Source organism: Pseudopipra pipra, chromosome 6 (assembly GCF_036250125.1).
Source record: "Pseudopipra pipra isolate bDixPip1 chromosome 6, bDixPip1.hap1, whole genome shotgun sequence".
Lineage (NCBI taxonomy): Eukaryota > Metazoa > Chordata > Aves > Passeriformes > Pipridae > Pseudopipra > Pseudopipra pipra.
Window position 1 is genome coordinate 18,100,604 of NC_087554.1, and position 14,998 is coordinate 18,115,601.

Genomic DNA, 14,998 nt, shown 5'->3' on the forward strand with positions numbered 1-14,998 from the left:
ACACTCAAAATACCATTTTAGATGAATGGGGGCAAATCAAGAATTCGGTTTATTATTCAGACACTAGTATGTTACACACATCTGATAAACACAACCGTACCTAGGAAGACAGAAAGAAATATTCTGAAAATTAAAAGTTTATTTACCTTTAAATGCAAGAGTCAAGGCAGTTTCTTAACAAGAGTAATAATTTTATGCAGAGCACACATTTTAGCTTTTGCAATTAGTTCAAGACTCCCTGGGCACAAAGGTGTTTAGATTTCAGAATCACTGCCAGAGCCAAAATAAGGCTTTAAGCCAGTGCAGGAGGAATGAAGCAAAGTCCTCTACAGACTCTAGAGCTGAGGCAGGATATTAGACAGACCAGCTTATCTTTTATAGAGCCCAAGTTACTCACAATCTGTTTCTCTGTATATCTATTGGAACTGAGCAGGTTTACAGCCTCCATGTGACCAAAGTCAATGTCATGGCCCAGAAGAAAGATGAAAAGCAGTTTGCAGACATATTTTTTCTTACTGTAACCATCCAGAGCCTTGTCACCTGAAAAGTAAAGAAACAAACAACAATTAAGCCTATGTTATGCCTATACTTGGTTCCACCCCCTCCTCAGTGGAAGTGAGGAACCTCATCCTATCTTACAGTAACAAGACTTACATTTGCACCTAGTAATTAATATTGGTATTTAATTCCATATGTATTGCCCTACAGAAGAGGGACAAATTGAGGGTTCAGCTACTGCAGTACTTGAATTTCACAAATTTAAAATTTATTTCAGCTGCTATTCACTCTGCAGTGAACAAAATGATAAATATATCCCTTTACCTCCAACCTAAAGCACTATAGTCTTTACATAATTTTGTGCTAAACAGATTCAAGTTACCACAAATCATCATCAGATGTCAGACAATCGAACAACTTCTGGGTTTTAAAAAAATTATTCCCAGTCACAGAACACAGGTAGCCGAAAATCTGAAGATTCTTTTGTTAATTACATTTACCATTCATTATCTATATCCTAAAGGATGGTCATAAAATAATGCTATCAGCTAGTCCCTGAATCATCCTGCAGTATCCTTAAAGTATGATCTTACTAAGAGGCAGTGCATATATGTTTGCTCAGTGGAGATTTTGCTGTTTCTTTTAAGAACAGCTATGCCTTTCATACACATGTTCTCTTCTTAAACCAATTATCAAACCTTTATTGCAGTCACAGGTCTCGATGCATGTTCTCAAGTGCACCACTGTAGAGAATTCAGTAGCAACAAAAAAACCCCAGCAAGGTGTTTTAGAAAGATAGAGTGACAGATGTATATCCCAAAGACATGAAATGAAATTACCATGAGAACTTTAAAGTGTTTGTAGATTGCAAGTATTTACAGGTGTTTCAGTTTTAGAAGAAGAATGCACCCTAAAGAGGTTTGGCCTTACATTGCAGAACTGCTGTATGTTAGAAGCTTGTAAAAGCGACATGGAGCAGCACAGCTCACAGTTCATCGGGCAGATCACTGCTTCTCCTGAAGGAAAGAACTGCATAGGAACATACACTGTCTGCATTACATTCTCTCCCCACCTCAAATCAGGAGATAAAAGAATACCCAGTAAATTAGCAAAGCCTGAATGCTAGATAGTTGAGTCAGGGTAGCAAACTTTTGATAGATGCTGCTGCCTAAAAGGCTATACAAGCTCCTTAGCCTCAGCATTCTGGGCCCAGAATAACTAGTCTGTCACATCATTGTGTATTCCTTAGCGATGGGCAAGTTCAGCCAGAACAGCACTGCATACAATAAAGCTTCCATAAGATATCCCTTACTCATCATCTTTGCAAATAAAAGCTCTGTCAGGATTTTTTTAAAAAAACTTCAGATTTCTGTAATAGGTAGTTAAATATATAATAATCTTAATAGTACAGAAGGTTTTTTCCTTCTTCCTACTCATCCACTGATACAGAGGGATGCTAAATTTCTCATGCAACATGAATCTACAGTTCCCATAGATTTCATACTACATTCAGTGATTTTTTTTTTAACTGGCACACATAGTGTTTCAGTTGCCAACAAAAAGCTTCACCTTAAAGCTATTTTTATGCTGTGCAAAGAGAAGTTGTCTTCAGGTAAGCCAATACATGTCACATTTTACTTAGATACAGGCAGCAGCACTACTGAAGATATCCATGACAGTGAAATCCTGCTACACTGGATCCTGTCAAGATCCTCTGACTACAGCCAGCTCTGCAGAAGGATGCTCAAAGACATGTTTTCTTCAAGTCACATTCACAGTTTGCTGCCATAAGGCTATTTTCCTGATGACTCAGCAAACCTATGTAAGGCATTTTGCCTTACTAGACATCTGAATAACTATTGGAAGAAGCAGAGTGAAACACCCAGGGTGGAAGGGGTTTCTTCCTTTTTTGGAAGCAATATGGCCAGAGGAAAGAGCAGATATTCAACTATGTCTGCCTACCTGCTGTGGCCTTCAAACTATGGCTTAAGCAGCAAAGGAATAAAGTATTCTGTATTTAGAACATAAATACTTCCTGCTATCCTATTTTCCCAAATGGCACCCAAGAGCACAAGTTCTTCCTATCCCATCATGACAGGGAGATGCAGATCAAAGATTCCTGGTCTCTCCTAAGGAAAGGTAAAAAACCCAAACAAAACCTCATAGGAAGAGGCAGAGAGACAGTTTCAATTTTCTAACATTTTTTTCAGATACTTAAGAAGAGTTTGTAGAAACTCTTAAAATTTGATTTAGTCAGTAATCTACATGAGATGGAAGGAAAAGAAACAATCAGTGAATAAACCAGCAGGGTTTTATATTACCCAGCAACAAAAAACATACCAAATCATGATGAGAGTGGCCAAGTCTACATAACTGAGGACTTACTATGGTATTGGAAGGCATTAATATCCTTAGTTGCTTCTCTGAGATAGGCAACAGAAAGTAACTTTTACATGAACTTTACCAAAAGTGAAAACACCCCAACCAGTCTCCAAGGCCAAGTTCCCAGCAGGCCGAGAGGTTGAACAGCAGCTTCCCATTAGTGTACAATGCACCAGCAACATACAGAAGTCACAAGTATAAAACTCAATCTCTTAGCTTCTCAAATTACTCTGGTGTTGACTTTGTGAGACCAGAAGAGAAGCAGGCATACAGAATACTACAACCCAATTGCTTAATGAAGAACATCAGCAGATGAAAGTATGAACCACATCAACTTTCACAACCAACTATTTGTCATAGTTTGGAAATTCCTTTTAGTTTTAGGACACAGCTATTTAAAGTATTATATCATTCCAAGACAACAGTATTTTAAGAGCTCAGATTAGGAAGGTCTTTGGATCTTAGGATATTTGAAGAATTTTTGATGGAAGCTATGCCAGGCAATTAAATTCAAAACTCAAGCACCACTTGACTAAAAAGCAGCTTCCTTCTACACCATGTGGTATCAAAGAACAATATTGTAAAATCAGTACCTGAGACAACTATTCAGATAACAGAAAAAATAGTACACTGACTGCTTCAAAACCTTCTCTCCCTTGTATACAGCACTGAAGGCAGTGTGACAGTTCTCAATAACATGCAAGCTTATGAACTAAGCCAAATAATTACTAGAGCTCTTCAAAGTGTTATTAGTTCCCAGCAATAACAGAATAGTCTCTTTTAAAATTTTATTATTTACTTATCCGAGCAATTTGAAAAATGAGCAGTGCAGTCAAAGACCTCACAGTAATTGTCTAACTCCAACTGTGTTTTGAAGAAGTCTGTGATTCAGATTTTTATTGAAATTTTAACTATTCCTCTCCCTCCTGTGTATCATTTACATAGAGTTATAAAGGTTCTATTTTAAACATTAATAACCAGTCTCATTGCTTAAGTATGTGCTAAAATAGTACAGCTTCCCCCAACCTCAAGCAAACATCCGAACAAGAGCAGAAGGAAATGTCACATGTTCTGTTATCTTTATTGCAATACACAATCATTTCTTTTAACTCAGCTCATTTTCAAACGCTTTCAGGAACATTTGCAAGTACTGCAAATCAAGTCAGCAGAAACAGGAAGCATTCACAACACGTCAGCAGGTTTTGAGCACAGTGGGCATTTCAAAGACTACTTGCTTTCCCTGAAAGGTTTATTAGTCATTTTTTTAAGAAAGAAATTATTAACAGCTGATCAACAAATAGTACTATTAAGAAATAATTACTACTTCCACATTTCTGTGCATCACCTCCCTAGCACTGTCACACAACTTTTGGTTTTCATGGCTCATACAAATCTTTCACACGGGCCTCCAAAAAGGAGGAAAGAAGGTACAAAAATCTTATGAGAATTATTTGGACCACAAATTAAAAACCAGCATCTGCTTTTGAATCTAACTCAGTATAGTTAAAAACCAGTCTGGGGCACAGTCAAGAAAGCAGTTGGGATGTTTGCTGGGGGGGTAGAAGATAAGGAAGCCTGACAAGTCAAATCTCACTAGCTTTCAGATGGCTGATTGCTACCTTAAAAACGTAGCTTTTAAAACCACAGCAATGGCCTGTGCAAAACAGAATGGACAACACTGTTTCTTTGCATTCGGTGTGCTTCCTTCCTAGGCTGACACTGACTCCTGGTCAGGCAGCTGGCAGCAATCCAAGGATATACTGTATCAGAAGGCCACCCCTAGCTCAGAGGCTAAGTGAATTTACTTTTTATGAGCGTAGCTACACTTTGAGACAAGATCTGTACTTCTGTAAGAGTGACAGTCCAAGCCTTCTACATCAAACACTGAGTATTTGTGGCAGACAACCCATACAAATTAATAAACTACTACCTAATTACCATACTACTACTGCCACTAGAACAGAGTAGTACTAGAGCAGCCTTACAACTCAGGTCATAGTTGAAGCCTGATTTTACTTTCAACAATTCAGTTTGTCAGTGAAGACACTATTATTTTACTGTCTGATTGTCTTCATACATCTCTTAGATGATCAGAAGACTGTGATTAACCAAATCCATCTTAAATACAAAGACTATGCTTTCACAGCCTGTCAGGAAAGCAATTTACTCTTACACAGTTTCTGCTTAAAACAGGTACTTAGAGGCTTATCTTAACTTCCTCCAAAGAGTTACCACGTATTTTGGGACAACAGAGAAGACTTGCTTGAATACGGAAAAACAAGTCAGCTGAAGTAACAAAAAACCCCAACCAAAACAACCAAAAACCAGAGATTAACAACTGACATTGGAGCACTTTTGCACGAGCCAAAATGAAGATACACTAGCATGTCTGAAATCTAGCAGCCACATTTGTAACACAAACAGCAACCAGAACAAAATTAAATTCTAATGCCAGATAAGGAAAAAAGTCTGAATCAAGCAGACAACAAAGTTCCTTCGCCTGCAGAAACAGCTTATAGATTTGTGGGCTGTTTCATAAATACACAAAGTCTAGTCTGAGAGATCAAAGTGATACAATTTAATAAACTGGTTATTTTTTCACTCACAAAGCAACTACTACTCTGACAGTCAGAATTCCAGTTTGGCTCAAACATGGGAGCAAAATCAGCTTACAGTCTGAATACATAAAACAAAAGGAATAGCATTTCTCTGCTTCACATTTAACTTCTACAACTTCTGCTTTATCACACTGGTGTCGTTTCTCTCTCTTACATTCTTATCTCAGTTAATGCAGAAGCATTTAAAGCAACTGTCAAGGACACACTGACCTCAGCAATGGAGCTTCCTCATGCATCAACAAGAGACAAAGTCACCTTGAGTACAGAGATTCTAAATTCCTGCTGAGCTTGGCGCACAGAAGCTAGATTAGAATCCAAAGCCATGGTATATGTTCCATCAGTTCAGGAAAAGTATTGCTTTTCCAGAGATGCATAGCCTTATCCCAGCCTGTTAAATACAAGGGTATTTTAAATAACAGGTTACCCAAATATAAGGCAGGTAAGAGGCTTGACAGCTACTTGCACAATAGAACAAAAGCAGAAATACTCAGCCTTTTCCGTAACAGTATAAGAATATCTTGCAAGTTACATGGGATGTGGGTCCAGATACTACAACAGTGTGCTGAAGCATGCAGAGATCCAGAGATACACCAGTCTCTTATGCTGTCAAGAAAGAAACTTATCTATGTCAGGAGGTCTTGCTTCTTACTCAGACCCTTCCCTGGTTTCAGCAATGTAGTCACTCCAACAGCTGCATCTTTGGCCAGGCAGGGCCAGTAACCCAGGACACCAGCATTCACCATAACTGTTTGACAGGGGACTCCATTTTAAGTTCACAATCACACATTTCTCTTAATCCAAATTGTTTAAAAACATTTTTTAAAGTCAGAGCTACATTAAAAGAAACTGGGTTAAACCAATAATAAAATGCATATGAAGATTTCTTTATTTTTATATAGCCCTTCTGCAAGGAATAACCCCAGGTCCATGTGGGACTTCTGCAGCAAAGAGATACAAAGCTATCAGCTTCTCACACTTTTAAGGCAGTTACACAACAAGCTGTCTAAACTCAGCTTCTTCCAAGTTGTGACATTTATGGTTTTGGTTTTGTTCAGGCTACATCGAGTTACTGCCTTAAGTAAGATTTTCCACCCAAAATCCATAGAGAATTAGTAATAAAGTAACCATAATGAAGATCAGCTATGTGAAGGTTTAGTCATCTTTCACTCACGCTACTAAATGAGCTTATACTGATACTTTTTCAAAACTATTTAAATAATTCTTAAAGGATGCTACACCAGGTATGCAGGTTAAAGTTATCACACTACTTTGCTGAAAGCACCTCCATTCTCTGATCATTGCTTGATCAGAGGTTCTGCACAGCCAGAGACTCCTATGATCATTTCTCCCTTGCTTCATGAGTAAGCAGAGAAGAATTCACTGCTCATGTACTTTTAACTATTTTTGTACTTAAGTCACAAAATACTTTGCAAAACTTGCTATTCTGACAGAATTCATTTCACTTATAGTTTCATCCTGCCAAGCTTTCTTAAAGCTAGAAATACAGTGGCTCATACTGCTGCATTTATAAAGACATTCACAGAAAAAAAACAGTGGAGACAAGCTCTACCATGGGTAAGGCAGCCATTCACCAGAGGTGACACTAGCAGCCTTCTGAATATACATTCATAGACTCTTCACAGGGCAAGACTCAGGATAACTGGCCTTGACAAAACACTGAACTGTGTGTCAGTGTTCATTCTGTAATCCCCATGCAGGATTTACTGCACTTTACCAGTAAGTGCACTTGGAAGGCATAAATATAATTAGCATTAACTTTAAAGGCTGCATTGACTGCTCTGGTACCCAAACAATTCACAGGTTCATTTTTTTCCCACTTGTACGTTCACAAAAGTTAGAGGGTGCAGATGGACCCAAAGGCAGTTTCACTTGTGTTACTCAAAATGTGTAAATCATCATTTTTTCTAGAATACTTAGCTTTCACATGGATTAAAGGTTTCAATATAGCTTCCCTATTTCATCTTGAAGAATAAAGCTTTTCACATCAGGTGAAAACATAAGCAGTTGGGCAGCAAGTGAGATCCAACTGCTGCTACCTAAAGTGGATTATTTAATAGATTTGATCACAGTCAAACACTAAAAACTGGACTACCCTGCAAGTCAGTAATTAGACAGCCTTAACCACTACAAATTTGTCTGCAATTCCATTGCATTCCTTTACACCAGCAGATTTAACTCTAGCAGTGAAGAGAGCAGGTCTGACAGATGTTCATGCTTTAAGCACACTTGAACATACAGTAGGCAGCAAAAGGAGCTTCAGTAGCTTTCTTTTTTTATGCCTTTTGAAATTTTCAGACCTTCACTGCTAACTGAAGACTTATGCTGATGAAAACCTCCAGTGAAAATTTGGTTAGGTTTTACAAACAAACTGAAGTTTGCCTATTAATCAAATCAAGATAGAATAAGTAGTATAGCCTAAAGTTAAGTTGCTGAAAGAACTAGATTTCTGTGTTAGTGTGACTGCAGCAAAGCTTCCAGCTAGGCATTCACCTCTAGGTGTCCTTGATGATGCAAGGGCATAGGTGGAGTAACTGTTAATATATCTTTATAAAAAACCTGTCCTGTTTGAACAGCTAAGTAAAGAATTTAGGTGTGGAAATGAATTTCAGCAACAGCTCATAACCAATAATCTTGCTATCTGACAGCAAGTAGTTTTAAAAACAAAGACCAAGAGAAAACAAGCAGTCTTTGTGCAGTATCTTCCAGATTAATCAACTTAATGAAATTGGTTGAAAGATAAACTAACATGAAACTTTGATTAAATTCTTATGATACAGAAATTCCTAAACAATTTTTAATTAAACTCAGCCTCTTTATCTGAAAAATATCTTTAAATCATATCTTTAATTTGTCTAATACAGATTTTGCCTGGAGATTAAACTGTTTTATTTAAAAGTTACACCTTTATGCTTAAATTTACTAGGCAATAAGAGGATCCACTTTGATCATACAGCTGGAATGAAAACAAAACAGATGTTACTCTTCTATGCAGGTTCCTAGTAGACCCTTGAACTACATCCTAACTGCTCAGTGTGCATGCATACTTTGCACATGAAGGCAGTATCTACTGGTCACTGGAAAAGAGACACAAGTGGTCACTGTGACTGGAAAATGGACAAAAAAAGTTTTAGACTTGGAATGGGTAAATGAAGAGTAAGTCCATACAACAGACAATGTTGCCTGCTACTTCTGGCAAAACATCAGTGTTATATGAAAGTTTTGCAATGAAAAGAAATTAAAAAACAATGTGACATCAGAAAGAGGTAGCTAAATGAAAGCTCCTTTTCTTATTTAATCTAGAAAAAATAGCTGTTGCAATTTCATTAGTTACCCTATGACTGAAGTCACCAATCTGCATAAAGTATGCTGAAATTTCTAAGATAAAAATGTTAGCACAGAAGTATGTTATGGCTCCTAATTCAGAAGAATTTCTTAACCTTTCTTGAATGCCTTGCACTGTGGTTAACTTTCCCCTCCTAAGCTGTTGTTGACACTTGTGTTTTTACAGGTCCTCACATGCCTTTAAGTGACATACCACTTAAAAGGTAGCAACAGATCACATGGAGCTCAGGAAAGTTATTTGTTAATGCACTGAGTATTCCAAAGAGATATGCTAGTCTAAGTCAGGATAGCTACCTAAGGTAAATGAGTTTAATACAAATACAGCAAACTCTAAAGCCACATATATGACCTCCATGCTGCCCTGCCTTATCTAACTGCACACATAGCCTCATATCTATTTAACCAGAACTTGCCACAGCCACTACTGCTGGAACTCCACTTAAAAGCACCTCAACTACCCCTCAGAATCTTTAAAATTTGAAACCACATACACAACTTGAATACAGCTAAGAGATGAGTTTTACCTTGTACCATTTAAAAATGAATTGCTGCATTTTGGAATTAGTTACTGCATATCCTTTCTTTCATATGAATAATTTGTACTGCTGTTGCTTGTTGTGAAGATGTATAGCTTCATCAACTACACATTTTAATCTTAATTCTGCTAGAAGACAGCCTAACCCACTACTTCCATAAAGGGATCAGGGCAGAAGACAGAGGAAGGAAGAGAAGTTTAAACAGATTCTGTTTTACTGGAAATAATCACATCCACCCACATATCTTAAATTATTCACATCCTCACAGTCTCCTGGAAGCCAACAGACTGAGTAGTCACACGGTTGGGAGGCAAAGTATTAGAAATAGTTTGTGAACACTAGCCCAATTCTTTGATATAGGAAGGAGTTTCCTTTTGTTATGGCCAAGAATCACAGGTCTGTCAGAATGTTCTGTAGTTAAGAGAATATTTTCAACAGTTATTCTAACACACTGCTCTAGCATTTTGCTTGAGTCAGCAGTTGACAAAAGAAGTCCAAACATGTAAAAACAAAACCTCCTAAAAGAATGTCATATGGAAATATGTATAGTTTAGTATGATCAAGTCACTTACCTTTAAATTTTGACCGAATGTTTGCTAGTTCCTTATTTATCCTCTTTATCTCTGCTTCTTTACTTTTGCCTGAAAAGAAAAGAACACATATCAGGACACAGTGCTTTGGACAGCCCTCTGCCACCCTAAACTTCTTTTTGGCCAACCATGCTGTGTGAACATACAAACATCATATTACTCTCTCTTTCCAGTACTGGAACTAAAGGCAAACAAAGGTAACTTAAGCATCACTTTATAGGGGAATTTGAGAAGCTCTAAGAATCTCCCTGTTTCAAGAAGCTTTGCAGACTTCAGACAGTATCACTTGCATATAACCTGAGATGCCTCTGCTACTGACTTCCACAAACACTTCAGTTTTTCTATTCCTGAAACTACCAAGAAAAAAACAAATTTTACATTCAATGTAATTACTAAGCTGACAGAGCTCAGAAGGAAATAGTCTTCTAAGCAGAATCTTATAAACAAGCAGCTTGTGTTATTCCTCACCTTCAGGACAAGCCAATTTACTGTTTCTCCATTGAATGGTCATTCAGTTCAACAGCTTTAAAAACATTCCTAACAGACTGAAGAGGAAAAGCAGTAAACTCACAAGTAGCCCAGACTCAAAAGACACCTCACGCAGCCAGGATACATACATAAGCTCAGACTTTCTATATACCTCATGAAAGTAATTTGAAAACCAGAATTATCTAAAATCTACTTTACAAGCTTACACTTCTCAGGACCATCAGTATTTCATATCAACTTTTGATTCCAAGAATAGGTATTGGGATTTCTAGTGCCAATTCAAGTTAGATATTCAGAGAAATAGCTGCAACTTAAATTTTGATAATTCAAACTTATTCAAGTAATATTTGCACTGCCAAAACCAAAGCAGCTTATTACTCTTTAGTATTTAAGTGTTTAGTGACTGAGATTCTACAGAGGTCTGGGTCCATTATATCCTACATGAGTGAGCACGGAAGGGTAAAACAGCCAACTCAGGCATTATACTCAGTTGCTTGACATTTGAAGGAAGCAAATGAAGTGCACTTCAGCATTGCAGAACTGGCCATTTAGTTCTGGTGTAAATTCAGACCTGTACCTACTCAAACTTTCAAGAAGTCTAAAACTTTGTCCATTTTCCGAAAGTTTCAAGGAGTTTCAGGTGTTCTAAAAACATCAACTAGCTGCAGAAAATGACAGCCTCCTTCTCTCTTCATCATACGTATTTGGCTACAAGGTTATGAATAAACACTTCCTAGCCCTAAGGTCCAACATCATGAGCAGTGGGGATCACATGTCTGTGTTCACACCACACTTTCCCCCCACCACCACTCCAATCACAATTACAGCCACATCAGGGCAAGCAGGTTATGGGACAAGGCTTGAAGAGCAGATCATGACCAGCATCTGAAATACCTTCAATCTCATCCCTTTCTTCCACAGAAACAACTCAAATGCCCAAACTCCTGTGTCACTGTGTGACTGTTAATCTTCCCTTTACGATTCCAAAGATGATCTAACAGCAGGCCTGATGAAAGGTGATAAAGTAACTCAAGGAAACAAGTGCCTTAGGATAGGTTAATAGCAAAATATTTAAAGTATAAGAGAATCCCTTGCCAAGTACAAACAAATCCAGATTTTGTAATTTATTGATTTAGATTAAAAAAAAAAATCAGCACTTCTGAAACCAACTCTGGCATAAGATGGAGAGAGCTGGTTTATATTAATATGCCTGTAATAATGGCCACAGGAATACAGACATGTTAGGCCCAAAATAGAAGCAACTATTACAGTTTGCCTAGTCATTTTAACAAAATAGCTACAGACCCTACATATTTGCTTCAAATTGAATTTTTCCATTCTACAACAGTGTTTTATAAGGGGCACTGCTCAAAAGACTGAAGTGCAAGGTTTAAAACAGCAACACTATTGTATAAATGAGCAGCAGCTCATACAATCTAAGACCTGAAGTGTCTTCTATTATAGATTTTAGATTTGTTTTAACTGGATTAGATTATTTGTACTGTGCACACAGCAGATACTTAAGTGTTTGCTTCTAAGGCACTTGCCAGCATTAGGAGTTCATTACCAGACTGAAACAAGTCCTTTGCTCCGGGGTCCACACTCTGAGAACAGGGAGCCACATTAACATACCAAAAGGGTGCAACTGTTTATGTAAATAAACAATCCTCCAGTTTTGCAACCTATTTCTTAAGACTTGAAAACACTTCCTTTATTTTCAGCCATTCATCTGCTCCTGCTGAAAATTTTAATTTCGAAAGCTAATAATTTATTTTCTCTTCTACCAAGGGAAGAGCTCATTAAGACATTACCACTGAGTCTAGAGATTTTGTACTTCATTTAGATTAACAGGGCAGAGAATATAGACCTCAGTCTCAGATATTGCTAACCTGAGTAGGATTGGAAGCTAGGTCCTTGCTCTATATCTTTAGCTTATGTTTGTAACAAAAGTGAATTGCAATATTTACTTTGAATTATTAACAATTGTTTCTCTAACCTCAACAAGTGTGGCAATGATCACAGATGTTAAAAATGGAGGAAAGGGGAACAAAAATATAGATCAACTAGCTTTTCTTATCCCAAGATGAAATCAAGACCGTCTTTTTTTTTTTTAATCACCAAAACCTCTCAGCAAACCTTTCAAGCAGCATTATCTACCTGCTATGTTCACAGATTACCAGTTACTGCTAGAACCTGGGTTCTTTTTGTCCTAAGCAGCAACAGAGCATTAAGCAAAGCCTGACTAAAATACTTCAGGAATTTGTGAAGTCAGCACCTTTGGTAGAAATAGTCTGCAGCCTCAGCAACACAAACATGAAAATCCCACCCCCATGCTGTAGCAGTGAGATGACAGGAACATCCACATTAAACAGCAAATTCACATCTGAAGGTTTATTCTCCAAATTTAAATACTCGCTTAGCATATGAACAAAAGCCTGTTTCAAATAATTCCTCCAGGCTGTTCTATTTTGAAGGCAATGTATGATCTCATTCAGACCTTGACCAAGCATAAATAGCATAGCAACTAGCTGGTGATAAAAGTTTAACTTCATATATTGGAAATCACAATGAACAATTAAGTTGTCACCTTATTATTGATTACAATCTATACATGCCTGAAAGTGAAGTTTTAGAGAACAGCATCAGCACACCAAGCATTAAACGTCACTGAGGACAATCACATAACAATGCTTAGGATAACTTATGAGTTAAAACCAGGCTGAAGTAGTTAAAACCAAATATCCTTAACTCCAGCGGTTATACTGAAGGGTAACCTTACTCCAACTTGATTGACTGCTTACATTAGAAGATGACAAAGCAACCCAAAATCTCACAGTAGCAGGTAGCTTCAGCTGTACAGGAAAAAAGAAAATAAGAGTATCATAAACCAAGGACCAATTTTTAGCTAGATCTTCTGTCCGACTGCTTGGGGGAGGGAGGGCACAGTTAAAGGAAATATCTTTAATTAATTGAGAAGTTTTCATCACATTACTCAACTATGGTAACACTCACTGAATAATTTCTACATGCATATTTCATTTTTATCATCACTAGAAACACTTAAGTAGCCTTAAGGACAGTGAAAAAGGAAGACAGGCTACTAGGGATGACAGCTGAAGGAATGCTGTGCTGCAGAACTAGAGATTTACATTTCAGAACTTGCAAAGGCAATTGTTCCACCACACTTCCAGGCTGTTACACAGCTCCCACTTTCATGAAATTCTCAGAGCTGTACACCAACAAAATGTTCTGTAGTCACGCCATTTAACTTGGAGAGGCTTTAATAAAGGTCATGTCATGTATACAGACTGAAGGGTAGGATGGAATTTAAGCCAGAGCACAAGAAGATTATGTTCCATATGAGTTCAGGCCACTTCCTTCTAACTTTCACTTATTCAGACTTCTACCAGCTTAACAAGACTATGATTAAATATCCATAACAAGTTATTAAAAGCAGTGAATGCAAGCCAATAAGTTTTGGCTTGCTACTTTGCCGAAAAGACACCCACCGTTTACAGCCTTATAGCCCTAGTACAGGAGTGCTGTGAGTCTTTCCCAAGATGAGCACCCGAGCACACAGATACCCAGGCAAAACATTGTCCAAGGTGCTTAGGAGTGATTACTTCATACTTGGCAGTTTGTCAGGCTTCAGACTCCACCATGCTGCCTACTGCGTTCACTAGGCAAGGTAAATTTAGTCTGCAGAGCACTATTATCTTTAATTACCATCTTGTTTAACAAAGATAGAGTAGGGAACATCAAAAGTCATGCAGCTCATCAGAGAACCAATTACTATTCTTGCATGTCCTAGTAATCCAGGCTACAGTCAGCATTTCAGTACTGCATAAATAACAGCTCCATACCTCAGTTCGGAGCTTTTGCATTACAATCTAAAGAAGGAGAAAATAAGTTACAGGAAAGTGGTTTGTTGGGTCCATTCCTTTGAAAAGAACATCTGACATACCCTAACTTGGCAGTAGGGCTGCAAGATTAAGCAAGTGCTTCAAGGTGAAAATTAGTAGACTGCTTGTGGCTCACTTAGTAACCTGCTCCATCAGGATTAGCTTGTTGCTACACTAACTGCAGACTGCCTAAGCCATGTTTCAGGTACAGAGCACATCTGTGCTGCCCAGAACTGCTACAAGTTCTTAACTTTCACACAAACCACTTAGAGTCTGATATATTTCTGAGGAAGTCTACACATTTATTTCCCAAAGGAACAGAGAAGCACTTTTTCTTTCAGCACCTATACAAATACCAAGCAGAGTAGATTTCTGCAGGCAAGGTTTTGAGACATGGGCATACTGACCACAGTTGAAGCAACAGAAAAAATCACTTCACAAAAGTTTAATGTTCCCAGTACTCATCTGGCTCCAATCTGCTTAGAGTCAGCCACCAGTGTAATTGAGCCCACCCAATAATTCATTTGTTTTGAATGTATGTACAGGTCAGAACTGCTGCACCATGTTACCTCTTAGCCTTACCTGCCCTGTGGCCATCTGACAATCCATGATTATAGATG

General features: G+C 37.8%; 1 protein-coding gene across 4 annotated transcripts in view; it reads right to left on the reverse strand.

The window, feature by feature from the left end:
- AP2A2 (adaptor related protein complex 2 subunit alpha 2) overlaps positions 1–14,998 on the reverse strand; it is a 45,435-nt gene that overhangs the window by 22,228 nt on the left and 8,209 nt on the right. For all 4 annotated transcript variants that reach the window (XM_064657613.1, XM_064657616.1, XM_064657614.1 and 1 more), the window contains exons 2-3: positions 9,970–10,038; positions 398–540 (exon numbers count right to left, since the gene is read on the reverse strand). In XM_064657613.1, coding sequence (XP_064513683.1) covers positions 398–540; positions 9,970–10,038 — 212 coding nt within the window. The remainder of the gene's footprint in view (positions 1–397; positions 541–9,969; positions 10,039–14,998) is intronic.